The 21,193-nt window shown below is 48.3% G+C and overlaps 2 protein-coding genes across 11 annotated transcripts in view; both read right to left on the bottom strand.

Annotated features, from left to right (window-relative positions):
- ZNF75D (zinc finger protein 75D) overlaps positions 1–2,094 on the bottom strand; it is a 28,079-nt gene extending 25,985 nt beyond the window's left edge. For all 5 annotated transcript variants that reach the window (XR_014076129.1, XR_014076130.1, XR_014076131.1 and 2 more), the window contains exon 1: positions 1,838–2,094. The gene's annotated coding sequence lies outside the window, so the exon portion shown is untranslated. The remainder of the gene's footprint in view (positions 1–1,837) is intronic.
- Positions 2,095–16,012: 13,918 nt separating this feature from the next.
- Positions 16,013–20,011, bottom strand: LOC145535859 (small integral membrane protein 10-like protein 2A). 6 transcript variants are annotated; one of them, XM_081564202.1, is made up of 3 exons: positions 19,172–19,993; positions 18,331–18,348; positions 16,013–17,609 (listed from the first exon to the last, which is right to left on the bottom strand). In XM_081564202.1, the coding sequence occupies exon 1, from the start codon at positions 19,739–19,741 to the stop codon at positions 19,505–19,507; it is 237 nt and encodes a 78-aa protein (XP_081420328.1). In that variant the 5' UTR covers positions 19,742–19,993; the 3' UTR covers positions 16,013–17,609; positions 18,331–18,348; positions 19,172–19,504. The 6 variants fall into 6 exon arrangements, with proteins under 6 accessions (XP_081420328.1, XP_081420331.1, XP_081420327.1 ...); XM_081564205.1 differs by lacking the exon at positions 18,331–18,348 and having other exon boundaries at positions 18,770–20,011; XM_081564201.1 differs by lacking the exon at positions 18,331–18,348 and having other exon boundaries at positions 19,172–20,011.
- Between the last annotated feature and the right edge of the window lie 1,182 nt (positions 20,012–21,193).

The raw sequence follows: 21,193 nt of genomic DNA, 5'->3' as shown, positions 1-21,193 counted from the left end.
TTAAAATTAACTGCCACTCCTGAAGACTCAAGACTCAGGACATGTTTTCACCCTTTCCTTTGTTACCCAACTTTGAAACAAATTTATAGCTCTGGAAAGACAAATGTTAGTTCATCACTTTTTCTTTAAGGTTGATGGATGAAAAAACTTGCATGCATTTGCTAAAAGGAGTTTTGATGTTATCCAATACTTAATCTGTGCGCTTCCTGTCCCACCTTTATAAACGGGGTTTTTTGACCTTCTCTACATTTTAATAGATCATTCCCGTCTCTTATCTTCAGTGAGATGAGGGACAACTTCTCTGTCCCTTCATCTTCTTATGCAGACTGATTCCTTTGCTTCATGGGACACCTATATTCTCTTTTCCATCATATTAATACTGGAAGGGAAACTGAGACACCCAGATAAGAAAAGAATTAGAGAAAAAGTAACCTTATTCCTTTCAGCAAGTTTCCCCCCACTAAGCTATCAGATGGCATCAACATTGCTTCTTTGGCACCTCCTGGGAACACTTATAAAGGTCACTGTGCCCCTTTCTACCTATGTATGAAAATTTCTGCTCACTTTACTGGAAAAACTGACAGTTGGCTTTGTTTACAAGATATCCAAACGTCACACTGTTAAAAAAAAAAAAAAGGAGAAACAGTGACGATTAAGGTTCTTCAGAGACAAGGAGGGTTCTAGAAAAGGTAACCCTTGTCGATTTTACATTTCCTCAGGGTCATAGCGGAGAAGGCAATGGCACCCCACTCCAGTACTCTTGCCTGGAAAATCCCATGGATGGAGGAGCCTGGTAGGCTACCGTCCATGGGGTCGCTAAGAGTCGGACACGACTGAAGCGACTTAGCAGCAGCAGCAGCAGGGTCATAGAGATTTTTAAGCAAGGCTGTGGATGGCCTTGACAGTCTGATTTTCTCAGAGGTGACCCAAGAGAAACAACAACAAAGCTCTTTCAAGGAAGCCACAGGTATTCAAAGAAATGGTTGGTTCCTGCTGCCTATCTAGGCTCAAGAAGTACAGGGACACTTCCTGCATTTTTCTGTCAGCAGCAACTAATGTCTTGGAGGCTGAAATGACCCCTTTCTGAGGGCTTCCCTGATAGCTCAGTTAGTAAAGAATCCACCTGCAATGCAGGAGACCCTAGTTCGATTCCTAGGCCGGGAAGATCAGCTGGAGAAGGGATAGGCTACCCACTCCAATATTCTTGGGCTTCCCTTGTGGCTCAGCTGGTAAAGAATCTGCCCATAATGTGGGAGACCTAGGTTCGATCCCTGGGTTGGGAAGATCCCCTGGAGAAGGGAAATGCTACCCACTCCAGTATTCTGGCCTGGAGAATTCCATGGACTGTATTCGAAAAGAGTTGGACACGACTGAGCGACTTTCACTTTCACCAGTAATATGCTCATAAGCCAGCAGAAACGGGCAAGTTTCCCTGGGTGCACTGGTAGGCCTTACTGTCCTATGCCCCACCTACACCTTCTGGGTCGAAAGTACCAAAAGGACTCAACACACCAGCAGCCTCTGAGTCTACTTCAGCAGCACCCCTGGGTTTTATTTGCACACGGTGTACAAAAGTTTGCTTGCGGAGGTTAGATGTGGCTGTAGGTGCCTGCCTGAGTACCGGCCTCCTCAAGAACAGGTCCTGCCGGTTCTCAGACCGACCCGGCAAAGAAGCCACAGCGAAAACGAAAAGGCTGCGCCCCGGCTAACTTCCGCCCTTCCCCCCACCCCCGCTCACCGCAACGCAGCTGGCACGTGAGGTATCTCTAAGGGTATCTCTCGTTATCTCTCGGGGTCTCCTGACCAAACCCAGAGGGAAAATCAGCTTCTCGATTACCTCCACCCAGCTCTGGCTTCCGTGGACGCCACTTCCCTCTTTCTGGGCTCGGCTATGAAGTCACCACACCTCACGCCGTCGCGGGGAGGAAGGCAGGTCCGGGTTCCCGCGCCCCCGGGGGCGGTGTCGGGAAGGCGCGAGGCCCCAGGAGCGCACGGGCCTTGGAAGTTCAGTCCCCGGCGCGAGTCCTCTAGCGCCTCGAGACCGTACCCCGGCTCGCCATTTTGGGGTCGCGTGCTGAGTGCCGGGCCCCGACCGGAAAAGAAAGAATGCGCTTCCGGTGGCTGCGTGACAGCCACGCCCATCACCGCCCTCCCTCCACCTGCGGAGTCGCAGACGCGCGAGTCCGGAACCGTCCCGCAGGTCCGCCCCATCCTGTGTTCAGCCCCGGATGCAGGAAAAAAAAAGGACAGTTCAGGTCACCGAGTCTCGGGCTCGCGGGAGTCCTAGCGGCACCGCGAAGGAGGCTGTCTCCTGCGAGCGTTGTAGCCGTCTGACTCCCGGGGCCGCGATCTCGGACCCCCCGACTTGCTGCGTGTCTTGTGTCCAGATTACTACTGCATCGCGTTCCAGCAACCGATGGCCTTTTCCACCGGGAAGTTCGCCTGGTTAGGACCCCTCCCTCCGAAAGTCATCACTAGGCTTGTCCCGGGGCTCGAGATAAGAGGCTTTTGGTCCTCCTGGCCAGACCCCTCGATGGATCAGGAGCAGCAGTCCCTGATATTTTTAAAATCCTTTTCTGGTTTGCAGGCACGTGCTTCCCAACTATTATTGTTTATTCTTGTTAGGTAGGTTTTAACCTCATGATGTCCCTTCCATTTTTATTTCTCTTTGACATATAAAGAAATTCAGATATACGACGCGGCGTCTGCAGAGTCACGTGGATTACAGGTGGCAGATTTTAGACCAATTTAGGTCTCCTGTTGTCATACCCCATGCTTCCCTGAAGGACAGGAATCTTGTTTCATCTTACACGTCCTGTAGTGCTTAGCATAATTCTTTGGAGAAGGCATCTTTCTAAGAACCCGGATATCTCGGGTTGTCAGTGTCTCCAAATTTTCATTGGTTACCTAGTATTGAGTCATTTGGACAAAAGTTATCTGTAAGAATCGAAGAGGAGAAACTATGTGTAGCTCAGTTGTACAGCGGAGATGAAACTGACGTCTTTCTAACGAAAAATCAGTGTGACAAACTGATCAGTGTGAGACACTACCCTGGCAAGGATACCAGAGATCTGCATGCCCAGGAGGAAAATAAACAAGGAGCACCTTTCCGCCTTTTAACATGCAAACTAAGATTACACTCAGAAGATAAGGTTAATCCTTATTTGCAGAGCAAAGCTGCCCCAAAGTGTGAGATGACACAGTGCATTATCTGTGATTGTAAAACTAGTAAAGATGTTTGCTTCACCAGGGAGTCATTTTCAGAATGATTCTTTCAAAGCTGTGTTCCTGTGGTCAGGCATTTTCAACCGAATGTTTTATGACAATGGAAGAGAAATCAGAGCATTGTTGTTTCTGGATAATTCCCAGGCTTACCTTTCAGCTGAGTCACTAACCAATGAGGATGGTCAGATAAAGGCATTTTCTTTTTCTTTTCTTTTTCCTCTTTTTTAAATAGTAAAGTTTTTAAACCATGTGAAATTTAATATTAATCTGCTCAAAGTTATTCCTTATAATTGTCTTCAATTGAAATTATCTATAGATGATACAGTTAGCCATTTAGAATGAATATGGAAATAAGTATAATGATCTCTTCAGTTTTCCTTATAACCTACTATGGCTTATATGCTTATATGCTTCAAAGAAAAGAAAAAAAAATGTTTAAAATGACTATAGACTCCAGGAAGACAGGTTGTAATTCACTTAAATTTCATTACATATTATTAATATGATTAGTGGTTTAAGCATACATTGAGCCATGTTTTCCGTTATAAAACTCTACATAATTAAAGGTTTATAATTTACTTATAATTTAAACCCATAACACCGAGATCCCATCCATAGTTATGTTTTGGCTAATATGTTTGAAACAGTAAAAAAGAGAAATTATGTAAAATCTGTGTAAAAAGGATTTTCTTTCCTCTAAACACTTCAACTTTGAGTCACCCAAGGAATCAAGATGCGATCCTGAGCAGCAAACAACTTTATAGGTGGAAGCAAGAATACTGGAGTGGGATATCATGTCCTCCTCTAGGGGATCTTCCTGACCCAGGGATGGAACCCGTGTCTGTTACATCTCCTGTATTGGCAGATGGGTTCTTTACCACTAGTGAAAGCTTACCAGAAGGGGGGCTGAATTGGGGACTAGGTGAAGACCCCTGTTGGAATGCCTTTTTAGTGCCTAAGAGCAATTATATGGGCCTCCTCTTTGTTCCAGCTTCAAGGGAAATGTTCCCAAGTAGGAGCAACATCAGTTTGGTGACATCATAAGATCTGTATGGGGGCTATTACAGTGGCTGCAGTGGGGAGAGGGTACATCCTTATGAGACTTACCATTCACATCAATTACCATCTTACCCAGAGAGAACTGCATGCTCACTAGTTCCAGTTTTGTTCCCTGTGGCTTCTGCACTGATGTTCTGCAGAACCGTGCTGGTCACCCTAACTTTGCCTCACTCTAGCAGGAACTGCCCAACACCCCCACAATATCTGAACATGTATTACGGCCCTCATGTAGTAGGCAAAAGGATCACTTCACATAGGAAGGTGTCAGATTACCTACCATCTTTCTTACCTTAACAAGGGGAGAGTTTCAATTCCGGCCTGGAGACCCTTCCCCCTGCCACCCACCCCCTCTCATTAATGCCCCAGATTACTGAGCCCAGAGTTCCACTCCGTACCTGCTCCATACCTGGTGTGATGCACACGCAGAGCCACATCTTCATCGATCATGCTTGTAGTCATCACAAATAATAACATCTACAAGTGGGAGCTTTTTCAACATACATATCTTACTGAAAAACATAAGTATTTTACAAATTCCTCTGCCAACTGGGTTTGTCTCCTCCAAGACATTTGGGAAAAGGCTGCATGTATCTTTTCAAGCTAGCATTTTTCTTTTTTGATATGTACCCAGGAGTGGAATTGCTGGATCATATGGTAGCTCTATTTTTTTGTTTGTTTGTTTCTGAGGAATATCCATATTGTTTTCCATAGTGGCTGCACCAATTTACATTTCCACCAGTGGTGTAGGAAGGTAGTTCTTCACATTTTTGTCAATACTTGTTATACCTCATCTTTTTCATAATGGCCGTTCTAACAAGTGTGAGGTGATAACACATTGTCATTTTGATTTGCATTTCCCTGATGGTTAACAGCATAGTGCATCTTTTTTTTCTTTTTATTTATTTTTTAATTAAAAGATAATTACTTTACAGAATTTTGTTGTTTTCTGTCAAACCTCAGAATGAATCAGCCATAGGTATATGTATGTCCTCTACTTCTTGAACCTCCCTCCTATCTCCCTCCCCATCCCATCCCTCTAGGTTGTGGGTCTCAAACAGAGACCCTGTTTGATTTCCTGGAAACATACAGCAAATTCCCACTGGCTATCTATTTTACATATGGTAATTTAAGTTTCCACGTTACTCTCTTCAAACATTTCACCCTCTCCTCCCCTCTCCCTGTGTCCATTAGTCTATTCTCTATGTCTGTTTCTCCACTGCTGTCCTGCAAATAAATTCTTTGGTACCATCGTTCTAGATTTCATGTATATGCGTTCAATTCAATCGCAAAGTCATGTCCGACTCTGCGATCCCATGGACTGCAGCATGCCAGGCTTCCCTGTCCATCATCAACTCCTGGAGCTTACTCAAATTCATGTCCATCGAGTCGGTGATGCCATCCAACCACCTCATCCTCTGTCGTCCCCTTCTTCTCCCGCCTTCAATCTTTCCCAGCATCAGGGTGTTTCCAATGAATCAGTTCTTTGCATCAGGTGGCCAAAGTATTGGAGTTTCAACTTCAGCATCAGTAAGTGAATATTCAGGACTGACTTCCTTTAGGATTGACTGGTTGGATCTCCTTCCAGTCCAAGAGACTCTGAAGAGTCTCTTCCAACACCACAGTTCAAAAGCATCAATTCTTCAGTGCTCAGCTTTCTTTATAGTCCAATTCTCACATCCATACATGACCACTGGAAAAACCACAGCTCTGACTAGACGGACCTTTGTTGGCAAAGTAATGTCTCTGCTTTTTAATATGCTGTCTAGGTTGGTCATAGCTTTTCTTCCAAGGAGCAAGCATCTTTTAATTTCATGGCTGCAGTCACCATCTGCAGTGATTTTGGAGCCCAAGAAAATAAAGTCACTGTGTCCATTGTTTCCCCATCTATTTGCCATGAAGTGATGGGACCAGATGCCATGATCTTAGTTTCCTGAATGTTGAGTTTTAGCCAGCTTTTTCACTCTTCTCTTTCACTCTTATCAAGAGGCTCTTTAGTTCTTCTTCGCTTTCTGCCATAAGGGTGGTGTTATCTGCATATCTGAGGTTATTAATATTTCTCCGAGCAATCTTGATTCCAGCTTGTGCTTCATCCAGCCTGACATTTCACATGATATACTCTGCATATAAGTTAAATAAGCAGGGTGACAATATACAGCTTTGTGACAATATACAGCTTTGACATACTCCTTTCCTGATTTGGAACCAGTCTATTGTTCCATGTACAGTTCTAACAGTTGCTTCTTGACCTGACCTTGACCTTCTTGACATATGTGTTAGTGTACGACATTTATCTTTCTTTTTCTACTTACTTCATTCTGATAGGCTCTAGTTTCATCCACCTCATTAGAACTGACTCAAATGCATTCCTTTTATGGTTGAGTAATATTCAATTGTATATATGTACCACAGCTTCTTTATCCATTCATCTGTCAATGGACATCTAGGTTGTTTCCATGTTCTAGCTATTGTAAACAGTGCTGCAATGAACATTGGGGTACATGTGTCTTTTTCAATTTTGGTTTACTCAGGATATATGCCTAGGAGTGGGATTGCTGGGTCATATGGTGGTTTTATTCCTAGTTTTTAAAGTAATCTCCATACCATCTTCCATAGTGGCTGTATCAATTTACATTCCCACCAACAGCACAAGAGGGTTCCTTTTTCTCCACATTTATTGTTTGTAGACTTTTTGATGATGGCCATTCTGACTGGTGTGAGGTGATATATCATTGTAGTTTTGACTTGCATTTCTCTAATAATAAGTGATATTGAGCATCTTCTTATGTGTTTGTTAGCTATCTGTATGTCTTTGGAGAAATGTCTGTTTAGGTCTTTTCCCCACTTTTTGACTGGGTTGTTTGTTTTTCTGGTATTGAGTTGTATGAGCTGCTTGTATATTTTGGAAATTAATCCTCTGTCAGTTGTTTCATTTGCTATTATTTTCTCCCATTCTGAGGGTTGTCTTTTCACCTTGTTTATAGTTTCCTTTGCTGTGCAAAAGCTTTTAAGTTTAATTAGGTCCCACTTGTTTACTTTTGTGTTTATTTCTATTACTCTAGGAGGTGGATCATAGAGGATCTTGCTTTGATTTATGTCATCAAGTGTTCTGCCTATGTTTTCCTCTAAGAGTTTTATAGTTTCTGGTCTTACATGTAGCTCTTTAGTCCTTTTTGAGTTTATCTTTGTGTATGGTGTTAGGAAGTGTTCTAATTTCAGTTTTCCCAGCACCACTCATTGAAGAGGCTATCTTTGCCCCATTGTATATTCTTACCTGCTTTGTCAAAAATAAGGTATGGATAGATGCATGAGTTTATTTCTGGACTTTCTATCTTGTTCCATTGGTCTATATTTCTGTTTTTGTGCCAGTACCATGCTGTCTTGATGACTGTAGCTTTGTAGTATAATCTGAAGTCAGGAAGGTTGATTCCTACTGCTCCATTCTTCTTTCTCAAGACTGCTTTGGGTTTTCGGGGTCTTTTGTGTTTCCATATGAATTGTGAAATTTTTGTTCTAGTTCTGTGAAAAATGCCATTGGTAATTTGATAGGGATCACATCGAATCGGTATATTGCATTTGGTAGTATAGTCATTTTCACAATATTGATTCTTCCTACCCAGGAACATGGAATATCTCTCTATCTGTTTTTTTTATCTTTGATTTCTTTCATCAGTGTCTTATAATTTTCTGTATACAGGATACAGTTCTTTTGTCTCCTTAGGTAGGTTTATTCCTATATATTTTATTCTTTTTGTTGCAATGGTGAATAGGATTGATTCCTTAATTTCTTTTCCTGATTTTTCATCGTTATTGTATAGGGATGCAAGTGATTTCTGTGTATTGATTTTGTATCCTGCAACTTTGCTAAGTTCACTGATTAGCTCTAGTAATTTTCTGATAGTATCTTTAGGGTTTTCTATGTATAGTATCATGTCATCTGCAAACAGTGAGAGCTTTACTTCTTCTTTTCCAATCTGGATTCCTTTTATTTCTTTTTCTTCTCTGATTGCTGTAGCTAAGACTTCCAAAACTATGTTCAATAGTAGTGGTGAGAGCATCTTTTAATGTACCTGTTGGCCATCTGGGCTTCCCTGGTGGCTCAGAAGTAAAGAATCTGCCTGCAATGCGAGAGACCTGGGTTTGATCCTTAGGTCGGGAAGATCTGCTGGAGAAGGGAATGGCAACCCACTCCAGTATCCTTGCCTGGAGAAGTCCATGGACAGAGAAGCCTGGCCAGCTACAGTCCATGGAGTCTGCAAAGAATCAGACACAACTGAGCGACTAACACTAGTCATCTGTATGTCTTTGGGAAAATGTCTATTCAGATCCTATGCCCAGTTTTAATGGCACTATTCACTTTTCTGCTCTTGAGTTGTATGAGGTTTTTATGTATTCTATTTCTTCCTTCAGGTGAGCTTCCCTACCCAGCGGTCAAACCTGGGTCTCCTGAGTTGCAGGCAGATTCTTTACTATCTGAGCCACCAGGGAAGTTCTCATATATTTTTTTGGGTATTAGCCCCTTATCAGATATATGACATGCAAGTATTTTCACCCATTTAGTAGTTGCCTTTTCATTTCATTGATGGTTTCCTTTCCTGGGCAGAGGCCTTTTAGTTTAATATAGCCCCACTTGCTTATTTTTCGCTTTTGTTCATTTGCTTTTTGTGTCAGAGCCTCCTGACTTCTTCTATGACCATGCGTAGAACCATACCAATCACTCTAATCCTGCCTTACCTTAGCAGGGTCAGGAGATTTCCTTAAACATTCCTATAGTCCTCAAATATGTATGTGTGGCCTTTGTGTTGTGGCCCAAAGGATCATTTCTCATAGGGATCTATATATTTACCTTCTATTTATTTACCTACTCTCTTTCTTTCCTTAATGAATTGTTAAGCCTCAGAAATCACCAGTTATACAGGGCAGCTTGAGAGACTTGGTATCTGACAATGGAGCATTTAGTCTTCTAGTATCGGGGAGGCAATGAAAAGATGAAGAGAGCATGCACTTTCTCTAGTATATGCTGGGAATACTCTCATCTATTGGCTTGACATAGGCTTCTTACAGCCGCCTGATACGCAGTACAGCACCCTCATGCACCACACCACATGGCCTAGTACACTCACTTGCACCAGCTGGAGTCACCCGCAAAGGTTTCTTTTTCTACAGGGCTGTGTATTGTCCATGGACCTAGAAACTCAAAACATTATTTCTGCATATGGGGGGATGTCTGAATTATCCCACAAGCCAATCAAATGGATGAATACAACAGATCCGAACATTGCTTATTTAGTGTTATTCATAAGGCTTTCCAGTTCACCTTTTGAAAGCAATTTCCTGTATGTACTCATATAGGATATATAGGATTGATTTTGAATTAATTGCATGGTGGTAGGAAAGAGGAGGGGGCAGCGATCAATTCTGATTGACTATGGGTTGATACTTATTGCTCATAGATGATGAGAACATGCAGTTTCTCTGTATTATTTTTCAACTTCCATGTTTTGATCATTGTCATGAAGTTTGTGAAATGCAGTCTGTTTGGAGAGAAACTACAAGTTCAGGCCCTTCTGCACATCAAGTGCCGTTTTAAGCTCATTATTCTCTGGAGAGCAAGAAAACAAACCTCACAGTGCACAATGTGCATCAGCGAGAAGGGGTCAGAGGTGCTCTGGAGATGTAGTTTAATCCTAAACTTTGAGATTTGTTGAAAGATGTTGAGAGAAGAATGGAATGCTATATTTATGGTTTCCTTGAACCACATTATCTAGGAGAAGGAGGGTGAACTTGGCATTGGTTGGGGTGGGGCTGAAAACCTGGGAATGGGTAGACAGTGACAGGAAACTTGTAGAGAGTCAACAGCAAAGTAAGTTGTATCTAAACCAAAGCACGGAGAAGGCAATGGCACCCCACTCCAGTACTCTTGCCTGGAAAATCCCATGGACGGAGGAGCCTGGTAGGCTGCAGTCCATGGGGTCGCGAAGAGTCGGACACGACTGAGCAACTTCACTTTCACTTTTCACTTTCCTGCACTGGAGAAGGAAATGGCAACCCATTCCAGTGTTCTTGCCTGGAGAATCCCAGGGATGGGGGAGCCTGGTAGGCTGCCATCTATGGGGTCACAGAGAGTCGGACACGACTGAAGTGACTTAGCAGCAGCAGCAAACCAAAGCAAGGCTGATAGGGGTATGGATTCAAGAAACAACAGGAAGTGGAGTCTTACTAACTGGATGCACGGGGGAGAAGGACACAGCCAATTCAGAGATGACTCCTGATTTTGGAGTGGATGGTGGTGACACCACACAAGATAGGGAACCAAAAAAGAAAAGAAGGGTATTTTGGGTTTTTAGAAAAGACAAATTCAACTTGGAACAGTTTGACTATGAACACTTGAGTGTGCCAAAAGCAGCTAGATCTCTGATGAGAATCTGCTTGGTTATTTACCACTAAGGGTTGGTTCTTGATATTGCAGGGTAATGAACTCATTTTTGCAAGAGTCGAAAATTAAGGTATACTCACCAGAGACTGATCTACAAGCTAGAATGCCAATCAGCTTTCATGATGAGAATTACAGTGGGAACTATAATGGTCAGGGTAAAATACCAACACGAATTAGAAAGCAGAAGGTATTCTTGAGGGAAAGTGATGCCAGAACACATGTATTTTAACTGGGGACCTCAGAAGCCCCAGGTGAGAAATAATAGTCTACAGTTCCATAAATTTTCCAGAGGAAAACAATGTGGCTGACTTTGCAGGTTTAAGTCCTCTGTGGCATAAAAGGCTGAGCAAACCGTATGCTCCATGGAAAACACAGGTGATGGAAAAGCATAGATAGGGATTGGTGGAGGCAGAGGGCAGAACAGAGTGAGGACAGGAATCCAGCAGAGCTCTCAGCCTTCAGTTGTCCTCCCAGCGCCCCGCTCCGCGCACCCGGGAGGAGAGGCAGTAGTACCAACTGGCTTGCTTCCGTGGCTGCGGGAGGCCAAAGGTTCAGGTACACCAAAGAGGCAGCAGGGGAAGGCTGTGAGGGGGTTTCAGCTGTAGTACACCCTGAAAGTCACCGAGTGGCTTTGTCTTTTCCAAATCCGGGGAAAGGTTGATGAATAGAATCCCTTCCATTTCCTGCGTTCTTTTTTCTTCCTTTAGATCTTGGCTACCCACTCTGTGCAGCTGAGGGCAAGCAGATGAGAACTGGGTGAACCGGCTACAGATGAGGCGGAAGGAGTGAGTTGTTTCCATATGGTGCGCAGTGGAGGCGCCCCCGCAGCCGGGTTCACACAGATGCTGCCACCCACAGAACCCGTCCCAGGACGAGCCAGGTCCTTACCCACGCTCGCGGCCGCATTGAACCCACGACAGTCGCCAGGTGGGTGCTACCCACGCCAATTTGACCAGTCATGAAGCTGTGGCTCAGGGAGGCCGAGTGGCCTGCCCTGGTTAAGTGGTAGAGCTGCTGTGTCTAAACAGAGAGTCTATGCCCTTGACCCTGACGCAGTGCTGCGTTTTGACATCCTGAGACTGAGCAGCTCTTCTGACCAGTTCCGAATCAAGCTGATCACTAACAAAGACGAGGTCTTGTGTACAGACCACTTCCAGGACTCAGTCACCGTGCTCAGTGTTCAGTGATTGATGTGTAATGGTCCACATGTTCCTCAGAGAACCACGGAATTACTCACCATCTCGCAGATGAAGTGAACGACAGAGAATCTGAATGTGCTCAGTCGCTCAGTCCTGTCTGACTCTTTATGACCCCATGGACCATAGCCTGCCAGGCTCCTCTGTCCATGAAATTCTACAGGCAAGAATACTGGAATGGGTAGCCATTCCCTTCTCCAGGGGATTTTCCTGACCCAGGGATTGAACATGCCTCTCAAGCGAGTTTCAAGCAGATTCTTTACCACTCAGCCACCAGGGAAGCCCAGAGAGTCTGAAGGACCTGGCCAAAGTGACTCCGCTCAAGAGTCCGGGTTCAAACCCAGCTAGTTTCCCCTCCCAAGTCTGCTCCAAGCACCGTGTGCCTGGTGTACAAAAAGTAATGACAGTTTCCAGTACTGCTGTGTTCTGAAAAGTCCCTGGTGACTTAAGGGGGTATCCTGCGTCCCAGATGTATTTGCAAATCTTGTGGTGTGCATAGAAATCTGAAGCACATAGTCAGTTCATAGATTCTTATTTGCTCAAGATCTTGCACCTCGTATAACTCGAAAACCTGTATATCTCGTCCTCGTGGTTTGTTCGTTACAGAAAGCAAATTCTGCCAAGACTTGGTGAAGGCTCCACGCTCCGGTTCGAGGCTGGCCGGCGCTGGTGGATCCCTTGAACTATATCAGAAAACCCTGCGGGTATTGTGTGACCAAGAACTTCATTGACAGAAGCAGTCATCCATATACAGTCAGTTTTGTTTTTTACATTGAAGTACAGCTGATTTACAATATTGTGTTAGTTTTAGGAGCACAGCAAAGTGATTTGGTTTTATACGTGTATATTCTTTTTAAAATTTTTCTATGTTATTAGAAAATAGTGAATATCGTTCCCTATGCTTTACAGTAAATCCTTGTTTATTTTATGTATATACGTTATATATATACATTATATATATACGTTATAAACGTTATATATATACGTAGTGTGTATACGTTAATACCATACTCCTAATTTAGCAAGGGTTTAATTTCCAAAATATACAAACAAATCAGGAAACTCAATATAAAAAAAAAACAAATGAAAAAATGGGCAGAAGAGCTAAACAGACATTTCTCAAAAAAAGACATACAGATGGCCAACAGGTACATGCTAAGGGGATGAGAAGAGAGGTCTTGGGGCACAGAAAGGGAGTGGGGGGAATGGGTGTCAAAATGAGGTTGTAGAGCCTCTGCTTTAGCCATATCACTGTGATTCCCAGGGTGACAGAGACTGGCTTTCTATTAAATTTGACCTTGCGGAAAGGGCACCCAGCAGGGCAAGGTCAAACTGCAGTATTTCACCGGTGGCATAAGCATGAAGAGTTGCTATCATCATGAAGTCATAGAAAGTGAGAAAATAGAAACATAGAGAAAAGAGCCTACTGGTCTCAAAACATCAAAAAGAATTGAGATGTTGCTTCCTTGGGTCCTGCACTACTGTGCCTGTAGGCCAGGAAACAGGTGCAGTGAGGCACAGTGCTATGCCCACATCCCCATAGCTGGTGATCTGTGGAGCTGCAACCCCACCTGGCCTTTGATTCCTGGGCTGAGGCTCTGCCCTCTGCACTCCTGGGTGAAAAACCCTGTTGTAGAGAGAGGTAGGAAAAGCAGGATGGAGAACACTCCACAGGGTCTGGGTTAAAGATGTGCACAACATCTGAATAAAAAAAATGCTTTAAAAAGTGCTCAGATCTGCCATGGTATTCACCTGGAAACAGCTTTAGATAAGACTTTCCAGAAAAATTGCCTCGAGAACATCGATGGAATTACCTTCCAGTTGTGTCTGGTACATTCATTGGAATTCCTGCCACATGTGTCCTGACATTTCTTTTTAACCTACACCATGTAAAAATGCAATTTTTGGCTGCCAGTCTCTGGGAACCGGGAAAGTCACTTGTGGCTCTACTGGTCTGGGTGGCCAGGATGCTCTGAGTTAACCTTGGACCTGGAGCTGGCCATAGCAACGACACCCCAGATTACTTCCTGGGTACATGAGGGGTTGCATTCCTCCTGACTGAACCCTCCCATGGGCCCTGCACCTATTCTGCTCCTCTGACTGGTCCATGGGTTCGGTGCGCAGGGCCTACTTCGGGGTCAGGCATGGAGAGGAGCCCAGGAAATATGTCTTGCCAAATGAGCGGCTGAAGGTTTCTGAAGAATCGCCTTCCCTGAGGCCCTCTGGGTGCCACTGTGACCCCATTATCAGGGTGAATGTAAATAAGCTACAGGGGGTGTGTGGCATAAATTGGGATGTGGGAGGCAGGGGAAGGAGGGGTTCCTGAGGAGACCTCTGATTTTTGGGTAAGGGGTGTTGTGGGTGGATGAGCAGTGGCAGTTGCTGCAGATGGACCCTGTGGTGGCCACAGAGAGGGAGGGCTGTCATGGCAGCCACTGAGGGAAGCCTCAAGAAAGGCTTGGTGACCAGGCAAGGGAGAAGCTGGACTGAGGTAGCTTTGGGGACTGCTCTGCAGAATAGGCAGAGGCTCCCAGGTTCAGCCTGGTTCCCAGTGCTGAGGTGGAACACAGCCTCGAGATAGTTAGGAGCTTCTGCCACTGTCAGTGGGGCAGTGGGGAGTGAGATTGTCTCTGAGTGTGCAGGGTTGGGGGGGATACCCAGTGCCTTGGTAGGGAGCTGTGGCCCATGGAGGCCTACTGTTTGTGGAGGTTGGGAAGCTCAGTCATGGGCCCCAGGAGGCGCTCTGGCCAGAGGGGAAGCCCCACTGTGCTGGCTTTCATGGGTAGGCATTGTCTGGGCATCTTCTTCCTGCCTGGTTGGGTGTCGGGGGCAGCAGAAGGGCTGGAATGGGCCTCCCTGGAGGAGCTGGGCAAGTGGGTGCAGGGAGTTGAGAGCTGGATGGGGTGCAGGGTGCAGGCTCAGAAGCAGCCTCAGGCCCAGGATAATCATGGGTGCCAAGAAGGAGACCCAGAGGCATTGAGAACACTGGACTGGAAGTCACAGGCTGTGCCTGGGCCCAGATGCTGAGTGAGCCCTTAGCTCAGGGTGGTGGAAGTGAAGAAGCAGAGCAGGAGGCAGCAGGAGAGGTCTGGCTGAGATCAGAGGCTGAGGCTAAGGAGGGAGAGCAGACAGAATCATCTCTTGGGGGGCTGAGGGTGCCCAGATACGGGCTGGGGAGGCTGTGTGCTCTTCCTCCCTGCCTGGGTAGGTGGGTGCAGGTGTGGAGGTGGAGTCTGAGCTGGATCCTGGTCTAAGGGTGGGCAGAATCAGGAGACAGACAGGGAGGATGGGGAGCAGAGAATGAGTCCCTCCAGTGGGGTGACAGGACCCTCAGGGAATGTCGGGGCCAGGCCTTAAGATCTGCCGGTAGCTCAGAGCCTTGGTCCTGTCGTGGGACTCTGCTTAAGCACAGGTCTCAGCCACTCCATGACCTGACATTTGTGTTTCTGTGAGCAGAAGAGGACCCTACCTTCCTTCCTCTGAGGTGGGTGCTGTGCTCCTCTGCAGGGCCCTCCTCCCTCTGTAGCAGTCTCAGAGCCCCTACCCCGGGTCCTCTGATGGGACAGCTTGAGTCTAAGGTGGAGGAAAGGGAAGCTGGTCTCTGGTCCCCAAGGTTGATCTTCTCCAAAACTGGGCACCAACCTGGCTGCCAGGGGAGCGATGGGTCCCTGCCACCTGCTGCTGCAGAGGGGCCTCCGGGTGACACAAAATGATCTGCAGATGGTCCATTTCACCTCACCTACCCCAGCCCATCCTTGGGGTTCAACTGAATTAAGTGCTTTCTAACACCAGGCTTTAAAATTAAGAAAATGCTTAGCTGTCTGGTTATTCAAATAGTCTGTGAATGGGACAAACTGGGACAATTGCCACATCTTAGGCCAGGCCTATGCTGCTGACTTCTCAACATGAGGGCAGCGCTCCAAGTCAAGTCCTGTCTCAGAGGATCTTCTGAACAGGCCACCATCCCTGCCATGACCCCACCCACTTATAGCCCTCAGGATGCTCCCCTCCCCCAGCTTCTGGCCACCAGAGTAGGGTGAGCTCACTACCAGCCCCTCTCCTCCAAGGGAGCACCACACCAGAAACAGGAGGCCTCCAGTTTTTATTTTATTCAATTCAAAGAATTTTTTTATTAACTTACACAGACCCAAGATTTGACAACACTGGAAACAAGAACATTTTTCTGAGCAGACTGTGCTGACTGGTGCAGAGTTCATCACACACAGAAAAGGAAAAGCTGTCTTATTCAAGTCGGTGATTGTGTAGAAGCTCCACTGCCTGAAAAACAGACTGCAAATAAAGTGCATAGAGAGTAGCAGGGGCCCAGTCTGGAGATGAGGAAGAGGTGGGAGAGCAGAAGCAGCAAACTACTCAAGATCAAAATGGTAAGAAAAGCAGTGGCAGGAACACATGCTGAGGACATGTCCCCGCCCCTCCCACAGCCAATATCTTAGGGGGCAGACAGCCCCCAGCCAGAGCCCCACAAGGAGGGGGGATTCTCTGCAGGTGATGAGGGGTCTCTGAGCCCGAGGTCCCTGAATCTCCAATATACTTTCTCCACTTTGGGAAGCAGCCTCCCAGGGCCCAGGCAGCTCCAACAGAGCCGCAAGCCCGGGAAGGATAGGGAGCCCGTCCTGCACTGCACACCTGCTAAACAGCTCTGCACCCTCTGCAGCACATAGTCACTCGTGTGTGCACAAGCAATCACACAGTTGTGCACAGACACACACCCATTCACAAATGCACACTGACACATGTGTATTCACACCCACACACACTCACGTCCGCACATTCACACACAAACATCTGCACATTCATGCATCTGCACTCGTACCCACACACTCATCCACACACACACCCACACACTCACACACTCAAGCCCTCATGCATGTGCATGCACACTTGCACATACATCCCCACACACATCCGACACTCACACATGCACTCACATGTGCGTTCACACACACATTCACACACAGGCACGCACATATTAAGCAAAGACCCTCCCTAGTGCCCTCCCCAGGGCCTCTCAGGCTGGCCCAGGAAGAGGCTGCTGCTGGGGATCCAGTCATCCAGAGGGTGACACCCGAACTTGAAAAGGGCACATTTACACATCAGCCCCAAGGAGGCCCCTGGTCCTCCACTCCTCTCCTCCCCTGCAGCCCCACGTCACAGTCTCTCAGAGGCTGTCCCCGGAGCTCCAGGGATGCAGTCTGAAGGCTGGCAGGCTCCTGGAAGTGGTCCTGGAGGGACACAGTTGGGATGGAGGAGGGGCCACCAGGACCAGGGGTTTCCAGGCAACTTGGCACAAGGGAGGAAGCCATCAGGACCCTTCCATCTGTGGGAATCTGTGGGGGGCGCGTGGTGGCCCCAGTGCAGCCTCAGGCCTCGGGGTGAGGCAGGCAGAGATCTTCAGCCGGGACCCACGTAGTTGAGGGGGGCACGTGGTGTGAGGCTCAGCCCCTCTGTCCCAGGGGCAACCAGGCTGCTGTGGTTCTGAGTCCCAGGAACTGAGGACCAGGACCCCGAGCATTCAGTGAGGGAGCAGATGTGGATCTGGGATGGGGGGTGAGGGCCAGGGCCTCTCCCGGCTCCCCTCAGTGCCGCTCCTGGTGCACCAGTCAGCAGCACAGCCAGGACCACTGCAGGCCCGTCCAGAGCAGATGCTCCTGTGTGATCCTAGCAGGAGGGGCAGCCTGGGGACAGAGACATAGGGTCATGCAGGGGTCTCAGCTCCACCCCACCCACGTGTATCCCTTCCCTCCTATTACACTCAGTCCCAGGAGCCAGCCAATACCCCCCACCCAAACTGAGAGGGCTGTGCCTCTCAACACCAAGGAACCCTTGCTTAAGCCTTGGGTGGGGCTTGGGTTGGGGTGGGGAGGCCTGACTGTGTGTGAGGACCTTGCTCCCCAGGGGGTTCTCGGACTCATCTCTCCTGTGACCATCTCAGACTGTCCCCCAGTTCTTCCCTGTGACTTGACCCCACCTTCCCTGTCATGGTCCTTTCTCTCTCTCTAGATCTCTTGGGAGCCTGTGATCCCCTCTCCCATCCCACTGTGCCAGGTCTCCCAGAGACTGGGGTGGGGGCGCGGGCAGGTAGGCAGTGCAGACCCAGATGCACGTTCAGCTCCCCAACTTCTGATCAGTGTGACAAGGGCAAATGTCTCCCTTCCCGGAGCCCAGCAGGTGGGGAGAACAGAGTTCCCCCAGAGTGTCTCTAGCTCCATCCTTCCTTCCTCATACCAGTACTGGATCACCAGGCCACCCCTCCCCTCGGGCTCTCTGCCTGGAAGGCCCTTCCTCTCCTCAGGGGGTCAGGCCCTTCTCTCGGGTGCTCCCCAGGCAGCTCTAGGGTCAGGGGTGTCCCAGGCAGGGATTTGACTCTCTCCACAGGCTACAGAAGGGGCGGTTCACCTTCGATAACACCAGTTCCTGAAAGAAAAACACGGGGACTTGAGAGTTGCCTCCTCACCCAGAGACGTCCCAGTCTCCCCAACTGTCGCCTACCCTACAAGCCTCTTCTCCATCTGCTCTCCCACCCCAGCCTGACAGCTGCCCTCCACTCAAGGAGACCCCCACTTTCCCAAATCCTTTGGGACACAGGGGCTGCTGGAGGCTGTCCAGGACTGGAGCAGCGCATTCTGTGGCACCAGGAGGGCACTGGTAGGAGCTGGAGGGAGCGTGGCTGAGACGGGGCAGGGCTGGGAGGAACACGTCTTTCCCACTCTTCCCTGTCCCCTGATGCAAAGCTTTGGAGGGGGGAGGGGAGCAACAGAGACAGCAGGAGCAGGCAGAGAGCAGTCCCAGAGGCCCGCCAGGAGGCAGTTTGTGAAGGGCTGAGAAAGAGACAGACCTGGGCTTGGGCCAAGAACACAACCATCCTTCCAGGCTGCCTTTCGAGGGGTGGAGGACAAGGGGGCCAGCATCCACTCTCTTCTAGGGCTTTCTCCGGGCCTCTCCAGGGCCATTTCTCTCCATTCCCCTGGGTTCAGGTGACACTACCGGGGCCGCGGGCCGAGGTGATGGGCTGATCCTCGGAGATGCTCAGGCAGCCGCCCCTCATCCCCGTCTTGGAAATATGACAAAGGAGTCCGGAGGGCCTGCGTGCACCCTGCCTTGCCTGCTCTCGGCTCGGCAGCTTTCCAGGCTGGCTTCCACGGGTCCCTTCCTCCCCCAAGCCGCCCAGGGGCTGGACATCTAGATGTCATGGCAACCGCCTCCCTCCAGCCCACAAGTCCAGCCTCTGGCCTCCTACCTTTTCGGTCGGGGTCAGTCATTCATGTTCCTATTGAAGAATTTCTTCCTTCTGCTCCCCCCTTCGGCCAAAGTGAGGCAACAGGTCGGCTGCATTCAGATAATTTTCTCGAGTTCGATGGAAAGGGCCCGTTTTGAGAGTTTCAGTGCAGTTCATCACTGGCCGAGACGTGGCTGGCCGGAGCCGGGGCTCGGTGGCTGCGTCCTCCGCGGAGGTCTAGGGCCCGGAGGCCTGGGCCGCCTCTTCCCTGGCACGTCCCGGCAGTCCCCGGCCCCGCGATCCTTCATGCCGATGCCCCTGCCGTCGCGGCTGGGCGGAGGTGGTAGTGGGCGTTCACTCGATCCTCACCTGCAGGCGCACGTTGAGCATCACCGAGGCCACGATGTAGAAATAGGGGAAGTTCATGCGCAGACGCCAGGCCAGGTCGAAGAAGGTGATCAACGTGCGCGTGAGCCCCTTGCAGAAGGCCCCGTACGAGCTGCGGATCGCGGCTGAGCGCGCCAGCCGCACTGCCACGCCCGACAGGGCCGCTGCTGCCGCCGCCGCAGACAGAGCCCCCGACGCCGCCATGGGCCCGGGCCGGCGCGGGCCCCGCGGACCGACCGCACCACGAGCTGGCGGACAGGTGGACGCGAGGCCTGGAGCCGCGGGCCAACAGCAGTCACGTCCCACTCCGCCGTGTCCCGCCGTGCCCCGCCTTCGGTCTCCCCTCGGGGGGTGGGCTCCCGATGACTACTCCAGCGCAGCCAAGGCCCCACCTGAGCTGCCCAGGGACAGCTCGGCACCCTTGCCTGAACGCACATTGGCGACCGCCTGCGCAGCTCCGCCCCTAGCATTGCCCTGCCCCTTGCCGGGTACCGCAGAGCTGCTGCCAACGACTCAGCCCCACCCCCGGGACCCGCCCCTCCGAGAAGCGCCGCCTCCTCCCGGACTCCCAAGAAGAGAGCCGGAGGGCCTGAATGCTTTCTTTGGAAGGTGCTGCTCTCCTGGGATTCTTTTGCAGAATGAGCTATTCTGCAAGGAAGGCCCACCCGGAGCGCTTTGCCTGTTTACGCCATCCCCTTTCCCTCACTATCTCCGCAGAAAATCTGGCCAGCTAGCCACTGTACTTTTAATTCATGTTTTTTTCTGGTAACTCTGCACTGTGGAGTTTCACCAAACCTACATGCTCATTTCCCCCCCGTTCATGTGTATTTCTTTATTCGTGAATGCTCCTTTACCCCCACTGTCCTTACCTTTCATCCCATAGTAATTTCTATGCACTCCTCTTTGTCTATCTTTGCCCTGGCTGCTGCGCAAGGTCTTCTCAGCTATACATTTGCCCTCACTGATTGCTTTTTACTTGCTGTTGGGTTTTAAAGCCCTTTCGTGGTTTCATCTAACCTTTTTCTAAACCAAATCCAATTCAAACTCCATGACATTTTAAGAATTATTGAAATGTGCATGCTTCATTGTACTCAGGACTTTTAAAAAGCGGTCTGCAAAAGTTGATTCATGAAGATTTCATCCCAGTTTTCACAAGGAGGGCTGGCCTAAGTTAATACCTTACTAATTCCTCTCAGAATGCCTGTTCACAGTCATACTGAATATCTCTGTGACATCTGTAGAAATGTTTAAGGAACCCAGCAGATTCATATACACTGATTGAGCAGTTGTCCTACCTACAAGATCAGGGGAGAAGAGAGAGTTTGAGAGGCACTAGGTTATTGGATCACAACAATATTACCATGCATGAATATGAATGCATAAAAAAACATCAGGGTAGATAAATGTCACATTACTGAACATCATTTAGTCTGGTTAAGGAAGTAGGAAGAAGGACATGCTTTTTGTTTTCCGTGTATATGTATGTATATCCATTTGTGTATCTGTAACTATTACTTGTATAATACAACAAAAATATTTGAAAAAGAAGGGGCCATATGAATATAGACTTAAGCTACATAGAAACCTTTTTTCTTTTCTAGACTGGATCCTGCTTCATTCATGTGCAGAGCCTGTTCCCTCCAATCATTTCTGAAA

This window comes from Giraffa tippelskirchi, chromosome X (assembly GCF_054371585.1).
Source record: "Giraffa tippelskirchi isolate mGirTip1 chromosome X, T2T-mGirTip1v1.2.pri, whole genome shotgun sequence".
NCBI lineage: Eukaryota > Metazoa > Chordata > Mammalia > Artiodactyla > Giraffidae > Giraffa > Giraffa tippelskirchi.
Note: the sequence above shows the minus strand (reverse complement) of the source record. Positions and strands in the feature narration are given on the sequence as shown.

Bases quoted from the DNA above. Each gene is read 5' to 3' on its own strand.
- LOC145535859 (XM_081564205.1), bottom strand. From the start codon at position 19,741: ATGGCGGCGTCGGGGGCTCTGTCTGCGGCGGCGGCAGCAGCGGCCCTG.